The 23,224-nt window shown below is 33.8% G+C and overlaps 1 protein-coding gene and 1 pseudogene across 2 annotated transcripts in view; both read right to left on the bottom strand.

Annotated features, from left to right (window-relative positions):
* RLF (RLF zinc finger) overlaps positions 1 to 23,224 on the bottom strand; it is a 66,142-nt gene that overhangs the window by 39,010 nt on the left and 3,908 nt on the right. The window contains exons 1-4 of one of the 2 annotated variants that reach the window (XM_039876650.1): positions 18,055 to 18,081; positions 7,288 to 7,442; positions 5,691 to 5,772; positions 1,398 to 1,530 (exon numbers count right to left, since the gene is read on the bottom strand). In XM_039876650.1, coding sequence (XP_039732584.1) covers positions 1,398 to 1,530; positions 5,691 to 5,772; positions 7,288 to 7,442; positions 18,055 to 18,066 — 382 coding nt within the window. In that variant the 5' untranslated portion in view covers positions 18,067 to 18,081. Of the gene's footprint in view, positions 1 to 1,397; positions 1,531 to 5,690; positions 5,773 to 7,287; positions 7,443 to 18,054; positions 18,082 to 23,224 lie in introns of those variants that run through there. The other variant, XM_039876649.1, reaches the window with a different exon arrangement.
* Positions 5,963 to 6,081, bottom strand: LOC120614052 (uncharacterized; annotated as a pseudogene).

The following is a 23,224-nucleotide window of genomic DNA, read 5'->3' as shown; positions in this document are numbered from 1 at the left end:
GGCAGGACACAGGCTGCCCACCACTTATATTGTGGATCTCAGAATAATTCCTTAGATTTGTGGGTAGCCTATACCCAGTGAATCTTATAGACAGTAGGTGTTTAATAAATCTTTATTGAACAGATGGGATAGTATGGGGATGTTACATAAACAGTGCTTCTCCCTGCTTTTGATTTATTTCTATGTGAAAAGAAATTAAGTACTGTTAACTCCTGAGGTGAGGTGGTATATTTGATTAGTACATCAGGGGAAAATAAATCGGGGATATTTAACTCAACTCCACCTTGGGCCTGCCTACAGAGAGCATGAGTTGTTTTTCACCCTAGTCAAGCCTTATGTAAAATGGGAACTGCCAAATTCTAGGATCCTTTTAAAACAATTTGGTTCTCTCCTTTAACTTTTATTAATAATAAAGGTGACATTTTAGCTTCCATCTGCCTATATTTATAAATGGAAGCCATTTACTAGGGACCTCAAAAGAAAACAATAACCACCAATTTCTTTTTTAATAGCTTTTTTCCTTAACTCTTTTTCTTTTGTTGTCAGTATTAACTGATAAGCAGTAGAATTATCAGAGGAAAAGGACCAAAGGAAAATCTAAGTACCCTTACTGCTAATCTTCTCACTATGCAGAAGAAATCAAATAGCATAAATACAGTAGATTGTCAAATTTGGTGAATGAATAAGCTAACTGGGATAGTTTAAGGCATTAACATTCAAATGGCCTGCTGTAAGACCTATACTAGCTACATATCAAAAGTGTAAATAAAAACTGTTCTGGAAAAAAACTGTTCTGAAACTCATTTTTATTCCAGAATCATACTTAACAGAATGTGATATTTTTAATTTATCATTAACTCAAAGCAAATGAAATCACAATTGTTGGCAATACCAAATGAGATACTATTGTGTTTAAAATGCAAATATCAACTCAAATACATAAATCTTAAACTGCCGATTTTGCAAATAAAAATGTTCATTCTTTTCATTTCTCTGCAAAACACAAAATTTCAGTATTTCATAAGTTTAAAATAAAATAGCAATTTTTTTCATGGTCCTCAGCTGTAATAACCAGTGAACAAAATATGAGCAAAGCTCAACTATAAATCAAGGACTAAAATCAGATTATTCATTTCTATCTCAGGAACTCTGTATAAATATTGTTACTCAAAGCAACATTTCAAAATAAGTACAAAGGGACACTTAAAACTACCTAAAAATACATTAAGTGCTAAAAACATTAAGTACTAAAGGTTAGTTTTTACTGTTCTAAGGAGAATAGAATGACTGGGTATATCAATATACAGGTGAAATTCACAATAACTGTAACCCATAAATCAATTTTAATTCTCTTAGAACTAAGTCCTCCTTCTACATAGTAAAGTTTTAAGGCTTACCTTCTTCAGTTTCTACTGGCTGCTGAGATAGAATTTTAAGAAGAACTGGATTTTTCCACACCCCTTCCTTGGTAACATGAACCAATATTTGTAGGTTATTATTCCCAAATTCCAATAATGCATCATGTGACTCCTAAAACAAAAACAGCATATCCAGAAAACAGGCTAACAAGCAATACAGACAGTAGTTTTGCCTCTTCGATATATGTGAATGTCTATGAAAGGACCTATATTCTTAGATTTTAAAAAAAAAAAAAAGGGCAGGAAAAAAACTAGTCTCAAAGTTTTGTGAAATTCTGTTACTGCTCTTTTTAAATGAAACTAAGATGTTTTCACTAACTTAAAGGGTATCTTTAAAATGTTTCTTGCTTTCCTTTAGGTAAAATTATCACCGCAATTCAATTTACATAATTGCATTACTAAATTATTTTAGGGCCAATGGTACAGTTTCTTTAAAAAAGATTCTGCAGTATCCACACAGGCAACCTGTTCCTTTGAACAGAAATATTACTTAATGATACCAACTGTTACATATTTTTTAAATTAAATTCTTCAAATCAAATGACTTTTTAAATGAGAGATGACTGACTATAAAATGCCGTGGAAAGTCTAGGTTACTAGTTATTATTCTGTCTCCTTGAAAACAAACATAATTGCCAATAGTTGTTCTTTAAAATATTTATATACACAAAGGATAGGAGGAAGAAGTTAGAAATTTAATGTGACATAAATTAAGTATATGTCTCACTGTCCTCTATTACTAGTAGGAATTATTGGTGGTTCCCACATCTAAAATCTTAACTTGTTTTCCCTTAGACTGCTAAAATTCTCAAGAAACATAAGATTCCTTTTACAGCAATATATTCCTTTAGAAAATATAATGTGGTGAACACACTATGTAAATATACATATGACATACTGTTAAAATGTACATCTGTAACTTATCAGATTCCATTAACCAATGTCACCATAAAAAATAAAAAAATATATAATGTTCATTTTCTCCACTTAATTTTCATGTAAAAATAGGTTTTTAAAACGTGTGCTCTCTTTCTCTCTCTTCCCCCCCACGCCCAATATGCTCAGTTACATTCTACTGGGAAAGGGTGTAAGATATAATATTGACACAGAAAGTGATATTTCTAATTTATAGTTTACTAATAGCAATATTTTACTAATGCTGCAATTTTTCTTTAATAGCTTGACATGTCCTCAGGCTTCTTTCTCTTTAACTTAGGACATCAGGCATTTACTTTGCAGTGAAGATGAAGATTTCATATTAAAATTTAAGAATTTACAGTGTCTGGTTACTTTATCTGTAATACCTAAACAAAGGTGTACCATTACACTTAGCAACAAATACTATCACCCACTATGACACACAGCAACTAAAATAAAAGGCCATAGTTTAGGTTAAGAACAAAAAGTTTTATTTTTTATTTGTTCAAAATACAGTTTATTCTAAGTAAGAATGATGCGTGTATAATAATCCTTAGTTGCCAATGGATATACATTTATTATGGTAAAGTTACTTTTAAAAAGTAATATATAGAATCTTTAAACACTATGGTAGAATTTTAAAAATAATTTTAAAACTTAAATCTTTCTTTTTTTAAGGTAAAAATTTCAGTCCACATCTTGAAGTCTATAATACAGACATACTAGCATAAGATGTTCACTCTAGCATTATTTACAATAAATAGCAAAGAGATTTGGTCAAATAATTTATGGTACAACCACATAACAGAATCCCAAGTAATCGCCACAAAGGAAGTTGGTTCTATATATGCAATCTTAGACATATGTCCAGGATTGCAATATTGTGATTTATATTTGGACTTTATCCATAGTTCCTGGCTCCCCAAACCCTTAAAATTTCCTTAAAAAGTAAAGGAGTCTTTTGTTATGTTAATGAGGTGACCTGTGGACTCCACCTAAGGGTGGGGGCTGGTTGCCAGGAGAACCATATGGTTAGAGGTTGGAACTTTCAGTTTCCCCACTCCCACCTCCAGGAAGGAGAGAGGGGCTAGAAGTTAAGTTCAACTGTCAAAGGCCAATGACTTAGTCAATTATGACTATGTAAAGAAGCCTCCATAAAAACTCAGGAGGACAGCTTCTTGGTCCTTTTTAAGAGAGCTTCCAGGTTGATGAACACATGGAGGTGCTAGGAAAATGTTGCACCCCAGAGTGTGTGGAAGCTCCGTGCCCCATCCCACGTACCTTGCCCTATGCATCTATTCCATCTGGCTGTTCCTGAATTACATGCTTTCATAATAAATTGGTGATCTAGTAAGTAAAATGTTTCTCTTAAGTTCTGTGAGCTACTTTAGCAAATTAATGGAACCCGAGGAGAAAGTTGTGGGAACTTCTGATTTATAGCAGTCGGTCAGAAGTACAGATAACAACCTGGATTTGCACGTGGCATTTTTAGTTAGAAGAGGTCATCGGTCCAGCCAGTCAGTCAGAAGTCTAGGTAACAAACTAGGTTTGCGGCTGTTGTGTGTGGGGGGGGAGGGTTAGGAGGGCACTCTTGTGGGACTGAACTTGTAAAATCTAATGCTATCTCCAGGTAGATTGTGTCAAAATTGAGTTGAATCAATTCTTTGACACCCTGCTGGCATCCTAGAATTGCTTGTGGTATGAAGAATGACCCCCCCATATTGAAATGGGGGTCTAGGGAACCCCATTTTATACTAAAATTAAGTGTTTAAAAAGTTACGAAAAAAGGATCTCATTTTTGTTTATTAAAAAATCCGTTTCAGAGTGTATTTTTATACCTATAGGGAAAAGGTGTGGAAAGGTTACAAAGTGGTAAACTGAGTGTTGTATCTGTGGCTTGCCTGCTCTGATAAAACTATTCTCCTACCAAAAGTATCCTCAAAACCATCTGTGGCCTTGTCCACTTATCACTTAAAATAAGAAAATTTCAGGGTTTTACCTTTTAGATTTCAACCGACACCACATCTTACATTTATGTGTACCTCTGCTGCATTTATTTTATTGAACACATTTAAAAATATATTCTAAACTTCTGATAAAAAAAACTTACACAGATGGGAAGGAAAGGGAAATATTTTATTCAGACAAACAATCTAAGAAAGAATGAAGAAATGAGAGTAATCTCTCTGCAAAGGATACTAATAAAAATAATAGCAACAGCCCTAATAAGAATAAGTAGATTTGCCCTTCTAGAATGTTGTACACTAGGACAAAACTACTGGCAGGCCTCAAAACGAAGAGTGACAAAATCAATGTGCTATGTATGTATGAAAGATAATTTTAGCAGCTGTATGATATGTGAGGAATTAGTACTGCACTACAGAGATTAAAACAGGCCAAGAACATGACAAAGAAACCTCTTCTCCGCAAAGAGAAAAAGATAATATTGTATCATTTCATATAGGGTTACATATCTCAGAGGAAAGAAATACCAGATAATAAGGTGTGCCTGATAATATGGAAATTTTTACTTGTACCTATAGGATACAGGTCCAACCTAATACGGAGTTTGGGTCTTTGAGGAAGCAGTTAACAGGGAAAGTTCTGGGGCAAGCTGATTAACCTGATTAACGAGCCTGTCTTCTCGAGATGCAAATGATTATGAGGTTTGTAATTTGATTAAAAGATACAAAACATGTAAAATATAAGTAGTGTTTGGTACATAATCAGTAATAATAAATAAATTATAGCTATTATTGCTTATATTATGTATATTTTTTTAAAAATAGTTTTTGTCTCTACTAGTGAAAGGCATATTTGCCTACTGTCACTGGCAATGACTTGCTTTTCTTCCTACCCTACTCTCCCCACCCCCAACTACTTTCTAATCTGCTCACCCTAAGAAAGCTGATAATCAAGCCAATATGAAAGCCAACATAGTTTTCCTGTAACTAAAATGCATAAATAAAATCTATGACTATCTTGACTTACAATGCTTGACACAATCCCTGAAGCATTAGAGAGAAATTACTAGATAAGTATACTAAAAATGATCCAAATACAGCTACCTTATAACAATATTTGATTTTACATATTTAATAGTTTTATTCTGTCTAAAGCTGTGAATAATGAAAACTTTTTTGTTGATTTCTAAGCTGTGTAAAGGCTAATAAAATGAAAGAAAAAAATTTTAACATACCCTTTCCATCTGAAAGGCCTCTCATTTAATGAACTTAATACCAATTATATAATGAACTTTTTGTTCTAAGTTTCTAATTTTAGTTTGCTGGAAGAAATTAATTAGGTGTCTTAGATACCTAAGCAGAGACATTTTTTGAGCCCAAATCAACTTACCTGTAGAGACTGAAGAAAGAGTACCCAGACTTCACATGGCAGTTCACTTTCAGACACTGAAAGTAGTAATTCAAAACAACTCCTACAATATAAATAACTAAGTCAGTATATCAGTCAATAGTTATAATCAAATACAGTATGACAGTGATATTGGATATATATTTTACATTTGTTTAAACTATTTTAAATTTGTTTTCTACTCTTCACAATTTTCTTCAACATTGTTACCTTGGAATTTCATTTTTATATTCTTTTTATATATATATTTTTTACACCTACAGCTCCTGGTATTCCTAGGTGATCTCCCATCCAAGTACTAACCAGGCCCGACCCTGCTTAGCTTCCGAGATCAGACCAGATCGGGCACATTCAGGGTGGCATGGCTGTAGACAGCATTTCAACTTTAAAAAAGAAAAATCATAGGGCTTTATAATTACATTGTTGTTTTAATACTTTTAGTAAGACTATAAGTCTTTTATAAATCATATTCCAAGCAGTTTTATTTAGTTTATTAGGGTGTGGAGAGAGTACCCATATAGGAACCATACTGACTGCAGAAGAAAAAAACAGGAGCTCATGCTATTGTCAATTCACCTGATCAAGTAATAAATATATGTAACTCATCTATACAGGTTCTTGTCACTTGCTGAGGTAGCAGAAATATTGGCAAGGTCATTTCTTTACCTAACGAATCAAGAGAGTAGAAAAAGTTTTCTTTTTTCTACCCTAACCAATACCCAGAAAAAATAACGGAGAATTTTTAAAGGAAATGCATTGACAATCTGAATAACCGATGCCTCTCTAAAATCTTGCAGAATGCTACTTTATCCCTTAGGGATTAGCACAGGTAGTGGAGAAATTGGGATTTAGAAGGAATAATGGGATTATAAAACCAGAAATGTTTGTGTTCTATGAAAAGTATAGTATTAGAGATTTTGGGTTTTGGAGACTAGAAAGGAAAACAGGTGAAGCCAGAGAAACATAAAACGGATGGCCCAGACTAGAAGTTATCCCAGTAAACAATGTGTAAGCTGAACCAAGGTGATTCCCCAGATAAAAATTGAATAGCTGCTGTGTTTTTTCAATCTGCAGCTGAAAACTGCATTAGAAGTGTAATTTTGTCTGCTACTAGGCAGCCAAATATTAAAACAGTAGCTAAATTTTCATGGACTCTTAGGGTGGTAATCTTACACTGTGCCCTGATATTTTCTGCTAGTAAAATTCTTAGTTCCAATAATATAACTGAATTGCAGAATTTCATAGTGTTTCCCCTCAGAGTGTTCTTCAAAGAACACAAAAGTTTCCAGATCTATAACTTGAATTGATCTTTACTAAGGACAGAGAGAAAATGTATCATTCTTGGATTCTAAGCCTGAGTAGGAAAAGAGACTCTAGAGGCAATTAAAGATTATGTTGCTTGGCTTGTACTTTGTCTCCTGGGAACCTGAGTATGAAGGCTCAGAGCAAAGGAAATTTCATTCAATAGTATGATTATAATGGTGCTTTGAATAACATGATGCCATAGTAAACAGAAGTCGAGCAAACATTACAACCAAAAGTACTCAGCTTTAAGAATGATTTAAGTTCTTAAACTTACAATACTAATCTGCCAAGTACTAATAGGACATCTTCACATTCAGTAGTTAAATATGGACGAGCACTGGCAAAGCTTTGGATGGCAAGTCGATATACCTCCAGAAGATACACCATATGTTCTGATGCATTCTTGTTGCTTGCATATTGCAAAAGGGTCTAAAAAACAAAAGTTTTAATTATTTAAAAAATAAAAACAATGAAACATTGTCTTTGTTTCTCTTTTTCTACGACACATACACCTTTTATTTGCCTTTACAGGTTCTGGGTTGTTAAGAGTATTCTATTTTCATCATTTAATGAGTTGTTTCTGCTGCGTTAAAGAAAAGGCACACTGCTCTTTTGACATGAAAATAATCTATAAGTAAAGCCATAAAATGCTTATAGTGGTTCTCTCTAGAAGTTTGGAGTTACCACCTCTGAAATTTAATAATGAGTTTCATTAATACATTAAATCGAGCACTGACCACGTGCCAGGCACTGGGTATACAAGAATAAGACTGATCTCTGCCTTCTATAAGACGACTTATTCCTGAGTATGGCCCTCAACTCTACAGCTCCATAAAATCTATTTTTTTTCTGCATACATGGAATTGATTAGGCTTAATTTATACAAACCAATTTTTAGAAGCTTGAGATTATATTTTTATTTTTAATGAAGTTTATTTTAAAAAATTAACATATAAGACAAATGTTAACTTGTTTACAGTGGGGAAATGGTCATCAGAGTACCACATAGGTGAGTACAAAATCCAAAACAAAGAAAAATGGAGCCACAATAAGGCCTGAAAAATTACATGTCTGACACTAAGAAGTTGTTCAAATGATAGTGAAAAGCTAGCTTATGTTCTCTTGGACAGTGCTGGAAAATCACTGCCAAATTCTCATCTGGGACTCTCTAGGTTCCATGGAGTTGCTCTATTAACATATTTCTTCTAACAACTGATCAGGTTTTGCTTATGATGAACTGATATATCTAGTTAGGTTAAGACAGGCGGGATACAAGCTTTTCCCCCCTAGAATACACATTCTGACTGGGCTAGGGAGTTCCTAATACTCTTAGTTCAGTACTACTTCTATAGGCAAGTCTTGTTTTGAGAGGGTAGCTTTATCTTGAGTTAATTACATTATGATGTGAATTCATTACCCCCAGAATAATCTCCAGATTCCTAACTTCTTATCTCTACTTTTTCTGCTTAAAGAACTACATATAGCTGCAGTGGCATTGCAAGATTACACTGAATTTTCTGCAGCTTTAATTTCCACACTAACAGTACCTATATCGGTTCTGATAATTTAGAACAGACTGGTCTTGATTACTTTAAAAAAAACTTAACCAAGACATATATGATAAACCACTATACAGTTAAAGCTCTCTTAACACACTGAATTATTTGATCTTTGCATACCTGAATGATCAAACTAGTTAAGCTATTTTAGTATGTCCATTCAATTATCTTGCTGTTTTACCCATCTAATCAAATTCTAAATTTTAATAAAATAAGGAAAAAAAACCCTGAATAACAGGATCATAAAACTGACCTCTTAACAATCCTCTTCCCAGCTAAATGAGAAAAGGAACATAAAATATGTGCTTATCTATTATGTAAATAAGATTACACCGACTTTCTCTTAAGAAATTTATTAAAATGTAAGAAGATTCTGTTTTAGGTCAACAAATTACTTAATGTCTGCTTTGGTTAATCTAAAAACTAGAGAACTTTACAAATTTATATTCGCTACCAGACTTTATGCTCCCTGAGGTCAGATATTGTATTTTATCAATCTTTATAGGTCTACCACTCTTCCACCGCTACAGGACATTTTCAAGTCTTGCTAAATGTTTGCTGAATACATTCACTATTTTCTTCATTTGAAAAATATGTATTGATAGCCTACTTTACATATAGTGCTGAGTGCTGGGGAAAAAGACGTGGGGGCCCATCCTCGTGGAGCTTTCAGAATGAGTCAACACAACATGATAGTAGAAACCACACTGCAAATTAACCAACTGCTAGCTAATGTATGCAAAGGGAAGGGCAGAGTAGAATGCTCCTGCCACCAATCTAATTATTTTCTGACACAGTCACTCCATTAAGACTTCTGCAAGTTACATCACTTCAAAGATTCGATACCCCATGGGTATTTATGTTTACAGTTTGCCCTATACTCCTATTTTTTTAAATATTTCTAAATCTTTTCCCCGTCATGTGTTAGTTCAGTTAAATAGTGAGGTCTCCTTAACATACAACCGGCATACTCTGGACATCTGAATGATCACTGGAACAATCTTCGCTATCATCTTTTTTAAAAATGAAGATTAAGATTAATGAATTTATAGCAATCCAAATAATATTTTAACATGTAACAAAATGTAAAACTTCCATCAGAAGCAGTAAAGAAAATGAAAGTCTCTTCAGAAATTTAAATTTTAGACACCAACAAAACTGAAATAAAAAGAGGAAAATGATAAATATGACTCCCTCTAGTTCACTGGCATTCCAAAGAGAGCACATCAATGGCCTCTCCTCTTTGTTTCAGTAAACCAATTTATTCTACAAATGCCATTATATGGCAGTACTGTGCTGGGTACTAAGAATGGACTCTATTCTTGCTCTTAAAAAGCTAGGTATGCTGAGAGGTCAGATACACAATATACAAAAAATCAGTCCAATTAGGCACCATCTTTGACAATTTCAAACATTCTTAATGGGAGCTCCCATTCATATTCCAGGTATATTCTCTCTCAAGTCCTTGCTATATACATCAACTGCCCTCTTAGACATTTCCACGAGATGTCTTATTTAAATCTCGAACTGAAAACGTCTAAAACAAACATCTTCCCCAGCAAATATATTCTTTCTATGTCCCATCTGCCTCTTTTCAGGAGGCAGTGCTAAAAAAAATTATCTTTGAAACCACCACACCAAAATGTGTAGATTCAATGTCTTTGTCTCCTGCCCTAAGCTTTATTTCTATAGCCACTGACCTAGACCCAGTCCCCAACATCCTTCACTTCGACTGCTACAACAGTCTACTTCCCTAGGCTAAATATCTTCCATTTCTTTATATGTTTTATCACAGTATATTTGCACATTAAAAAAATTAAAGCACCGGAGGGGGAAAAAAGGACCAGAAAAAACTCAACTAAAATGCTAATATGGCTATTAGAACTCAGTAGTAGAATTATGAACAATTTTTTTGTCTTCATATTTTTCTGAACTTCCCAGATTTTCTTTAATAAGCAATATTATGTTTCCAATGAAGGAAAAAATATCTCCCCTCATCTCAATTCTATCTATATACCTCACTCCATTGTTTCAAAGAGGCTATTCTCTGAAACTATCAAGAAGGGAGAATTTCAAGGTGGTCATATTTTATGCAGGGATGCATTCCAATTTAAAACTCAAATGGTCTAAATTTCCCATGGAATAACCATAGTTAATGTTTTTGAGTACACAGTATGGGTTAGGCATTTTCTTAAGAGCTTTATGTGCTACTATCATTTAATACAGCAATCCTATGAGCTAGTGATTTATCGTCACCCATTTAAAAAATGAGGAAATGAAGGCATAGAGAGATTAAGTTATTTGCCCAAAGTCATCCAGAAGATAAGTGCTAAATTCAGGATTTGAACTAGGGTCAAACGGCTCCAGAGGCCACACTTAAATCACGTTACTTCATGTCCTTTCAGAATGCACAATTCTAGAACTATTTTAAGTGTGTTTTTAAATTCTGCTTCCCCTCCCCCCCCGCCATGCGTTAACTTTAATATTTTGCAGCAAGTAGTATCATGGTCATCATCTGACTTTCTTCCTAAGAGCTTATGACATCTAATTTCCATTTAAAGTGATTGCTTCCAGGTAAAATTTTCCTGTAGTGGTGCTGACTGACACCCCACACTTTAGAATGCTGGTGGTTCACAAAATGACAAAAGGTATCTGGTATTTATTGTTAAAACTACACATCCTATGGCAATAGAAAATAATATGACTTTTAATAGAGGATTTGCATTATTTCAAATTTTGCACATAAAGCAAGAAGCCTTATTTTGATTTTAATTTCTCAAGTGAAATTCCCCAAATTAAATAAATATGAGTAAAATGTGATTGCATTATGATAAACAGACTTCCAGCAGGCGGTGGCACCTGAGCTGGGTTTCTGAAGTATGGATCTAGTCTGAAAATGCAAAATTCAGGGGAATAGGAGGACTTCAAGTAGACAGCAATTTGAACAACCTCAGAAAAGACAACGAGAACAGATGGTGACAAGACTTAAACGTCAGTTGGTGAGGAAGCACTGGAGGTTTCCCATGAAGAGACTAAGCCTGGTTAAGATGAAATGGATGAATGGGAAGAGAAGAGCTGGCTGCTTACATTGAGAAAGAGGCTAGAGAAAATTAAAACCTTTAGGTCTTTTATATGTGTTGCTACTAGGCCCCAATTTGCACTTTCTATATTAGTTACAGTTGGGTTTTTTAATCCAGAAATATAACTGGCTTATTTATCTGTCTATCTATTCATCCAACCATTATTAAATTTCACTGGATTCAGTCCATCATCCCAGCCTACCAAGATTATTTTTAGCTATTGATTCTGTCATAGGATTTTAACTATACTTTCTAGCTTCATTTCAAATATTAAAAAATACCTTTTACTGTTTTGTCATAAAAATAATATCATTTATCATTTAAAAAATAGAAATGGAAAAGTAAAAAGTAAAATGTCAACCAGCCACACTACCACCACCCAGAAACAGACCACTATTAACAGACAATATTAAGTTTGAGGGGTTTTTATGCCTAAATAAAGGCATTTTAATGGAATCGTACTATACATTGTTTAGTAAAAATTTCTTCAACAACAGTATTTCTATAGCTGCACAGCCTTGTATGTGTACCACAATTTAGTACCCAATTCTCTATTTCTGGACATTGTGGTTTCTAACTTTGCATTATTATACATAATGTTGAGAGCACCCCTCTATCTAACTTTTTCCATGTATCCATGACAATTTTCTTAGGATAATGTCCTATAAATGAAATTGCTGGGTCAAAGAATGCTTAATTTTTAAGGCTTTACATACTGCCAAATTCTGTTCCAGAAAATTTGTTCTAATTTACATGTCTATTATTAGTGTAAGATAGTGACAGACTGAGGAGCTGTCACAATTATTATACATTACAATTTAAATACAATGTTTGAGGGTGAGCTAGATAGGGGAAATACAATGTTTTCTTTATTCAATTTACAATTCTTTCATTAGTGTGGTAGGAGAATAAAATGTATATGTTTCTATTATGATATAATCTTAAAATTTAATTACTACAGCACATGTATGGTATCTTCATCTGGGTTATCAGTAGCAGTAAGGAAGACAGTTTAGATGAGAATAGCATCCACAGTTAATTTTTATCTTGCAAAAAATCAAAGAGAAGGGAATAATTCCAATTCATTCTATGAGGGCAGCATCATCCTGATACCAAAGCTAGACAAAGACTACAAGAAAACTACAGAATATTCCTTATGAACAATGACACATGAACAAAAATCATGAACAAAAATACTAGCAAACTGAATCCCACAGCTTATTAAAACATGATACACCACAACCAAGTAGGATTTATTCCTGGAATACAAAGATGGTTCAGCATATGAAAATCAATGTAATACAGTCATGTGCCACTTAATGACAGGGATACGTTCTGAGAAATGTGTCCTTAGGCAATTTTGTCATTGTGTGAACACCACAAAGTAACTTACACAAACCTAGATGGTATAACCTACTACACACCTAGGCTATATTGCATAGCCTACTGCTCCTAGGCTACAAACCTGCACAGCATATTACTGCACTGAATACTGTAGGCAACTATAACACAATGTAAGTATTTGTGTATCTAAACTTATCTAAACATTGAAAAGGTACAAGAAAAACTGGTATAAAAGATAATAAATGGCACATCTGTAAAGGCACTTACCATGAACAGAGCTTCCAGAATGGAAGTTGCTCTGGGTGAGTCAATGAGTGGTGAGGGAATGTGAAGGCCTTGGACATTACTGAACACTACTGTAGACTTTATAAACACTATACATGCAAGCTACACTAAATCTATACAAAATATTTTTCTTTCTTAAGTAATAAATTACCCTTAGCTTATATAAAATGGAATAAAACCATGCATACAGTATGCCCTCTGCATCCATGGATTCCCTTAAAGATAAAAATACTATTTACAGAGAACATTTTGATGGTTGACAGATGGAAGGGGGTTGAGGGGATGCATGAAAAAGGAGAAGGAATTAAGCTGTATGAATTGGCAGTTATAAAAACAATCACAGGGATGTAAAGTATAGTATAGGGTAGGAGTCGCCAAACCCAGGCCACAGACTGGTAGTGGTCTGTGGCCTGTTTAGGAACCGGGTCGCACAGCAGGAGGCAAGCGGTGGGCAAGCAAGCAAAGCTTTATCTGTATTTGCAGCCGCTCCCCAGCGCTAGCATCACCACCTCAGCTCCACCTCAGACCACTGGGCATTAGATTCTCACAGAAGCACTGGTCCCTGGTGCCAAAAAGCTTGGGGACCACTGGCATAGGGAATATAGTCAATAATATTGTAATAACTATGTACAGTGTCAGATAAGTACTAGACTTACTGGAGTGATGACTCCATAAATTATATAAATGTCTAATCAGTACGTTGTACACCTGAAACTAATATAATATTGTATGTCAACTGTAATAAAAATTTTAAAAATAAGCAACAATGAGAAAACACAGTTTCGAGCCAAGGTTGGCTGAATCTTCGGATGTGAAACCTGGGGATATAGAAGCCCAACTGTGTATTTACTGAAAAAAATCTGCATGTAAGTGGGCCCATGCTGTTCAAGCCTGTGTTGTTCAAGGGCCACCTGGACACTATTGTGCTACCATCACCAACATCCATCTACAGAACTCTTTTCTTCTTGCAAAGCTATAATTGAACCTATTAAACAATAACTTCCCATTACCCCCTCCATCCATTCCCTGGCAACCACCATTCTACTTCCTGTCTCTATGTGCAATATAGCTTTCATAACATTATATTTTCAATTTAAAAAAGCAAAACAAGAGTGTGGTAATGGCATCAGGATAGACAAATAGATCAGTGGAACAAAACAGAGTCCAGAAATAGACCCACATACTTATAGCTAATTGATTTTCAACAAGGTGCAAAGGCAATTTCTCAATTCAGTGAGAAAGTAGTCTTTTCAACAAATGATGCCAGAACATTTAGGTATTAAATGTTAATACTAAAAAAAAAGAAAAGAAAAGAAAAAAAAGAAAGAAAAAAAGAACTTCCATCCATCCTTTATCCCAGAGGTTTTCAACCTTTTTGGCACCAGGGACTGGTTCTCCTATGAGAATCTAATGCCTGATGATCTGAGATGGAGTTGAGATGGTGATGCTAGTGCTGGGGAGCAGCTGAAAATTCAGATGAAGCTTTGCTTGCTTGCCTGCTTACCTTCTGCTGTGTGGCCTGGTTCCTAACATGCAACTGACCGGTACCGGTCTGCATCCTGAGAGTTGGGGACTCCTGCTTTTATGCAATATACAAAAATTAACTCCAAATGGATCATAGATCTAAATGTAAAACCTAAAACAATAAAATTTCTAGAGGAGAACATAGGAAAAAATCTTTGTGGTTTTGGGTTAGGCAGATTTCTTAGACAGTAAAGCTGATAAATAGAACTTTATCAAAATTAAAAACTGTTCTGTCAAAGACACTGTTAAGAGAATAAAAAGACAAGCCACAGCCTAGGAGAATATCTCTGCAAAGAATATATTTGATTCTATTTCCCCTAACTCCATTAGCTCTGTGGTTATAGAAGGAATCAATTTAATAGAACTTAATCATGGCTTGGCTGCTCTATGCCCACCTAGTAACGTAGAACTTTTCTTTCTTGTTAACATCTCACCCAGTTTTTCCTGGAAGTTCTTTGATAGTATCTCACATGAGTTCATCAACAAATCTGACTAGAATGTGTGACATCTACCATATTCTGAGACAGTTGTTCTACTTCAGCTCATCCTTTTTAGGATATGCTCCCTTTAGGCTGGTGGAGAACACCTTAGCCGCTCCCCTTCCCACATCACCACAATGGAATCTGTGCCATGGCCAAGAGTGTTCCCTCCAGAGAGACCCAAGTGAACTGAAGGCAGAATGTGTATAAGTTACAAGTGATACAAATCACCGTGCCCAATCTCTCCACCCTTTGCCATCTAAACCTCAACGTTTTTAAAAAAGGAATATATTTGATGAAGGGTTTATGTTCACACCCACATATATGCACATACACACACACACACACACACCCCGCCTCTCAAAACTCAAAAATAAAAAACAAACAATCCAATCTTTTCTAATATGTAAAAGACTTGAAGATACTTCATCAAAGAAGATATAAGGGTGCTAAATAAGCACATGAAAACATAAACAACATAATGGCATTAGGGAAATGCAGATTAGAACCACAATGAACTATCACTAATTTTAGAACACCTAAACTTAAAAAGACTGAACACACCAAATATTGACCAGGAGCTGGAAAACTAAGAACTCTTATGCATTGTTGGTTGAAACGTAAAATGATACAGCTAACTCTAAAAAACTTGTCATGTGATCCAAACATGCTACCTAGGTATTTACCAGATAAAGAGGAAGCATTTGTCCACACAAAGGCTTATACAGGAAGGTTCACAGCAGCTTTGTCTGGAAACAAGCCAAATGTCTATCAACAGGTGAATGAATAAACAAATAATAATACATCTATACAATGAATACTAAGCAATAAAAGGAATTAACTATTAATATAGACAACATGAATTTCAAAATAATTATACTGATGAAAAAAGCCAAACAAAAAGAGACTATGTAATTGTATTTATATAAAATTCTAAAAAATGCAATCTAATCTATAAACAGAAAGCAGATCAATAGTAGCAATAGTAGAGTGAGGATGGAAGGATATATAAAGGAACAAGATAATAGGAAATGCAAAGAGGTAGAAGAAACTTCTAGGAGTAATGAACATACTCATTATCTTGATTACAGTAATGGTTTCATGGAACATAGGTATGCCAAAGCTTATCGACTGCATATTTTAAATATGAGCAGTTTATTGCTTATCAATTATACTTCAAGAAAGCTGTTTTTTAGAAAAAGACAAATAGGCATGAAATGCACAAAATCATAAAATGAATTTAAATGAATTTTACATTTCAACTGTCAGATTTATGATTGTTACTGCAATAAAATGTAAAACTTCTATGCCTAAGATAAATTGGAGAGAAGACAATTCCAAAGCATATGACCAACAAAAGATTCATGTTTAGAACATATAATTTCATAAAAACTGTTAAGAAAAAAGACAATAAAATTGAAAAATAAGCAAAAAAATAAGAAAAGGCAATTCACAGGAAATCTGAATGGTAATAAATATACACTAAAAAGATAAAACAACTCACAATTAAGCAGAAAAAAAAATTAAAACCACAATGAGATACCACAGTCCACTCCCAGAATGGCTAAAATTAAACTGTCTGACTATATCAAGTATTTGCAAGAATGTGGGGTAATGGTAACTTTTGTACACTGAAACTGTTATAAACTACTACAAATACTTTGGAGAATAACTTGGTGGTATTTATTACAGTTGATGATAGGCCTATATATAAACTTGGCAATTCCCCTGTAAACATATGTCTTAAAGAAATTTTCACACCCACGTATTAAGATATTTGGAAAGATGTCTACTCCACCAGTTAATGTAAATGTCTCTAAATCCATCAATAAAAAAAAAAAAATAGACAAATGAACCGTGATATATTTACACAATAAAATACTACACACCAGTGAAAAATGTGTCAAAGCTATACATACCAATAAGTCTTAGAAACATTACATTAAATTTTAAAAGCTTTAGAATAAACATATAGTACATCATTTAAGTACTGCTGAAAAACAAAATACTACACATTGTATCAAAATGCACAAATAAATTTTAAAAAGTAAAGAGATGCAGGAAATGATTAAATTAATAAGGATGGTGGTGGGAGGCAGATGATATCTGTGAAAAGATACATAGGTAGCTTCAATCGATTTCAGGTTGTGTTAATTTTAGTGCCCTTTACTACTTTGTATGTTAGAGATATTTGATTTTTTAAGAAGTATCATATCCTTCAAAGTTTAAACAAAACCGATTTCAATCTAGATTCTTATACCCAGTCAGACTAACACAATCAAGATAAAGGAGAGACCTCAGTAAGCTACTGAAGGGTATCTCCCCACATTCAAAACAAGAAAAAGACATGAAGGCCAGCAAACAGAGTATTTAACAAGGGAGAGAAGCAAAGACAAATATTAAAACTACAGCTGATTAATTGAAAATTAATTCAAAAGGGTAACATGTAAGTATAAACTGTATAAAAACACAAGACATAAAGTGAATATCTCACTAATTCTTCACTGAAATGCAACAAATGATAGTACTTTAGTAATTCTTTCAAAACTTTTTCTATACATCGTTGCTTTATAAAATGGGATTATATAGTTTTCTTTTTAAATAACAGATCTTGAATATCCTTTCATATCAATACACAGAGTACTATTTTTGCCTGTTTAAATTTTATTTGAAAAAATACTGAAATACACAGTAATTCACAAAAATAAAATTCGCACACAATCTCACCACTTTAAAATTACGTATGCAATAAAGATGCGAAGGATCACACCTGTGGTTCCATCTAATTCCACTCCTGCTCCCCATCTCCAAATAACACCTATAAACAAGTTAATACATGTTTACATATTACACAAGTTAATACTTATTTACATAGACAAAAGTTTTCCCATTCTTTGTGATAATCTCCTGTGCTCGAATGTTTTATGGCTGTGGAATATTCAAAGAGTACTTATTTTTTGGCATTTCCAAACCTAAAATATCTTATAAAAGCCCTCATCCAGTCCGAAATGGATTCCTGGCATTCCTGCTCTCCCTTAAATTAACTGGGTCTTCTCTTCTTAATCACACACTTGCTTCGAATTTTAGTCTGGCAACCAACACCAATGAAGATGGTTATAGAAAAGTGCACAGAAAATCATGTCTTTAAAATCGATATCAAGTGGTAAAGAGCAATAATATTATTGCCTATTAAAAACCATTTATATTAGACTTCCAAATGTTATGCGATATTCAGACATTGGGAATTGTTTTACTTATGCTTCTATTACCTAAAAATTTAGTTGGAAGATGGATAAATACACACGATCATCAAACAATGACTACTAATTATTGTATCATAAGCAAATGTAATATGAAAAATTTTTTAATATTTATCTTCACTAGACAATAAACTCAGAGAACAAGAACCACATGTTTTTATCTCACTGTAGACCAGAACCCAGCATAGTGAATATCACATAAAAGATTATTCTGAAATTACTTGCTTTTGATGCTTTGCACTATTAAAATATTTTCTAACTTATAAGTTTAATTAAAAGTTTTTCAGGTACGCATCTTTAGCATGAAATATGCCTGTATAGTACTAAAACAAATTCAACTAAGTAGATTTGATTCCAAATTCTCACCGCTTCATTCAAACCCTAGGAGCAGAAGACAGTAGAATGTTGACCAAACTGTGCTTGTGGATATTTTTAAAAGGGAATGCTTAGATTATATTTTTTAGAAGACTGCACATATCAAATCATAATGATAAACTAGTTCTGACATAAACAGATATGTCAAAGTTCAAAATTTTATTGAAATCATAACCTATTCTGATCCTCAGCTAACATCCTAGTTTTCCCCTTAAAAGTTTGAAATTAGAAAGGGAATGGGCTAGATAATCTCTAAAATTCTTCTCTGAAACATAAGATTCCATGATTCATGAAAATATGGCTAACTTTTCCCCAGGGACTCAAATCCAATGTGTTATAAATTCAAATCACTTTTGATATATGCATCTTTCAACAAAATGAACTACATAATTTAAATCCCAAACAATAAATCAAGTTAAAACCAATAGCCAAATGAATAAAAAATATTTCATATAGGACGATCTGTTGGTTGCTACAGGTCACATCCATTATATCCACTATAAATCCCAAAGGGTCCCCATATTGCTTCAAAATGTAATAGAAATTCACTGTAAATTACATTTCCAGTCTACAAAGCTCAGCAGAGGCTCTCTGAATCTAACACCATGCTAGCAAATGCTGTGTAAACATCTAGGAAACTTTTTTCTTTCTGCTTTAATTTTTTAAACATCTTGTTTTAAGCTTTTAGAATGAGCATGTATGAATTGGAGTCAAAAGAAATAAAATACATATATTTAGTTTATTACTTTAAGATACCTTAGTATTTAAAATACATATACAAAAGAAGCAAATTAATGAAAATGAAGTCACAAATAAAAACATGTCTTTTTTATACAATCGTATATTAAAAAATGTAATTCCCAAGCTAGGCCATTCATACTATCACATCTGGTAATAACTCTTATAAGTGCGCATGTAAATAAAGCATTATTGTACTGGGTAATGTGACACTCAGGTTATTTCCTCAAAAGTAAAAATACAATGAATACTCAAATGTCAGTACAGTAACCTATTAAACACCCCCCCAAAAAAGGTACTAAAAAAAAAAACACATGAGAGAAATCAGAAAACACAAAAGCAAAGAGAAATAGACAAATACATTACTAGTTCCCAAGCTAGCTATGTTGCAGAAATATTGGTAAACCCTGAAATAACCTTGAAATCAAGATATATCTGAAATATAATTCATTATCAACTTCTAAAAATTATGATACATTGAAATATTTTTCATATGGGACGATAACTTAAAACCTATAAAAACTTTGGAGGAAACTTCTTCATAGAAAGCTCAGTCATATTTTACGCTGAAACTAGGGAATCAAAACTCAGTAGTATATAGAAACATAAAGAATCAACTCTTCACCGCAGCGTTTTACTTTACTAAAATGAAAGAAAAGCATGTGACTTTTGGTCTGGTTTAGAGTTTAGAACATGGTAAAATGTTAAATGTTTTGAACCTGCTAAATCTGGCTAATGCTGTCCGACTCTTAATGTCTCTCTAGAAGATTCACAATGCATCTAACCATACAAAAGACGCATTAAAAAAACATTTATCCACTATTATTTCAACTTATATGAACCCAGAATCCTTATTAAAAGAAGTACTTACATATATATGTATTACATATATAACATATATAAACAAAACACAATTTAGGAAATGCTGACATAGGCAAAACAACATGGGCTGTGGAGTCTAAAGACTTTGCCACAGCTTACTAGCTGTGTGACCCAAGGAAAGTTACTTAACTTCCCTAGACCTCAGTTTCTATCTGAAAAATGAAAATAATACCACCTATCCAAGTGCTTGGCACGTAAAAAATGCTCAATAACTTAAATAGCTCCTCTAATTTTTCATATAATGGTTTGGATATTGGCTTTATGTCAGCAATGAAAGTTTTAGGAATCTATTTTTTATATCTTCTCGCTCAATCCCTTATCTATATATGTTTAGGTTTTTCAGTATGATGTCAAGCATATCCAAAATAAATGCTTCAATCTGGCAAAGCAAACTTTGTGGAAAAAGTCATTACTTTAAATATTTGTGGAATACAGGCAACCATGGGAAGTTCTTAGAAAACAAAATAAAAATGAGGTTCTACTCAGGTAATCAAGATACAAAGAACAACAAGGTCTGATCCCTGCTGGGAAGCAGCATAATCTGGTTGCCAAAAATGTCCCTATCTCTTGATAAAGACATGTAAAACTTGCCTGTTACCCTCAAGAAGTCTAGTCAGGAATTTAAGGAATGGAGGAGGTAAAAGATCAATAAATATTGTTGAATGCCCATTAAGTGCTAAGGATTATTCTGGGCACTGGGTAAACAAAAGTCAAAAGCCTCGTGATGCTTACATTCCAGGTAGGGAGACAAATATACACATCAGATAGTATAAAGCAGTGAAGAAGGGTAAAGCAGTGCTAAGGAGTTGGAAGAAGATGGGAAAGTGCTATTTTAGATATGATAGTCAAGGAAGACCTCTGGGAGAGGTGACAGGTGTCTAGAACTGAATGAAAACAAAGCACATTATAGTTTACCAATGCCTTTGCAGTCTTGAAATAAGTTGGTGCTTTCTACTTAACCTTTTAAAATTAACATTGGTCAGAAGAGCATGATCCACAGGTAGAAATCACTAGGGGTCACAGTATACAGCAAGAGACTAGGTGGTACCACAGTAAATGACAGCACCCAAAGTTCCCACTGCTTCATAGGTCAAATTTATAATGTTTTGGTCATATGCACTGCAAAGCTAATTTTTGCTACTATAACTACCTGTCATTTAGTTTCTATTTAGACATCTTCCAAGAGACAGCGGCACAAGAAGAAAAGTTAATGCATTAAATTATTTAAAATAAATGAAAAAGGTAAACCTCAAGAGTCTTCATGGCCACCAACTGCAAGGAGTTAGGAAGACTGATTCTTCCCATCTCAACATTTCTAAACTGTTGTCCTATTAGACTCCTAACTCTTCCTCAATACTATAATTCCTCCCATTTTCTCCTCAACACTAACCTTCATTCTACGCATGTAAATGTGTACATCATTATGTGAATGTAGATTAAACTGATGAGTAATGTCTCCAAGAAATCTATCCTGTTCCTTCACAGTAATTTCTTATGGTAAAATTGATTTTTAACATACCAGATTTTACATTAGGTGTTCCTCTTAAAATACTCATCTTGAGTATATCATGAAGTCCCTATAATTAATTAATTCAACAATTACTGTGCCTAGCATTGTACTAATTGCTAGATACCAAGAATACAAAAATGAAAACAACAAAACAAAAACAAACAACGACAAAAAAAAAACAAGACCCACACATTCCTGCTGGCTTACTAGACGGTATGAGACAAAATGGAAACAAATATTCAGGCATCACGCTTATGTTTGAGATGCTACTGTAGTATACTTAATGAAAGAACCACCTCTTTCTGTCTGCTGAAATTTAAAAAATGGTTCTTAAAGATTGTTAATATTTGAGCCAGGTTTTAAAAGGATAATTGGCAGATGGGGGAAGGAGGACCCTGAGGTTAATCAAGCAGACTGAGTGACACCCCTGGTGAAATGGACCAAAAGCTTGAAAGGTGGGAGCTGGGGAAGGAGGGTCCAGATTCCAAAAGACCTTGTACACTGAGCAACTGGGTCTGAATTTTACCTTGCCTTTGAGGCAAGAAACCACTGAAGAATTTTAGGGAACAAAGTGACTAACGAGATTATATTTACGATTTAAAAAGAAAACCAAAATGGATTGTAGATAAGTCCAGTCAGAAGGCAAGGGAGATAAGTAAAGAGGTTCCTGCACTAGGATACTATGAAAACTAAATTAAGACAATGACAAGAAAAACAAGAGTTAAAACCCTAGGTATGTACAAAATATCAAAAGAACACAAACAACTAGGAGGAAATCTATTTAGTGAAATCAGAAAAATTCAGAGGAAGTGACATTTGCACTGGGCGCTAAAGAAGGAAAATTCACCATGCAGAGAGAGATAGAACATGAGAGAAAAGGATAGAACAGCACAATGAAAAAGAAAGACAAAAGAATGCTTGATGACCTATAATCTTGTTAAAGTAGTAATTCTATCCTTTTGGAGATCGGTAAGTTGGTTGATAAATACTTACTGAAAGCCTAATATGTCTTGGATCTTAAATAATCAAATGAAAATTAAGATCATCTTTCCCAAAACAATGCTCTTGGAAATTCACAAACAAAATTTTATTCACAGGAGAAACTGAGATCACACTTTGAAGTGGCCCTGAATAAGAGTCGGATTAGGTTAATGAAACTGGCTAGGTATGAGCTG

The sequence above is a fragment of the Pteropus medius genome, unplaced genomic scaffold, assembly GCF_902729225.1.
Source record: "Pteropus medius unplaced genomic scaffold, Ma_sr-lr_union100, whole genome shotgun sequence".
Lineage (NCBI taxonomy): Eukaryota > Metazoa > Chordata > Mammalia > Chiroptera > Pteropodidae > Pteropus > Pteropus medius.
Note: the sequence above shows the minus strand (reverse complement) of the source record. Positions and strands in the feature narration are given on the sequence as shown.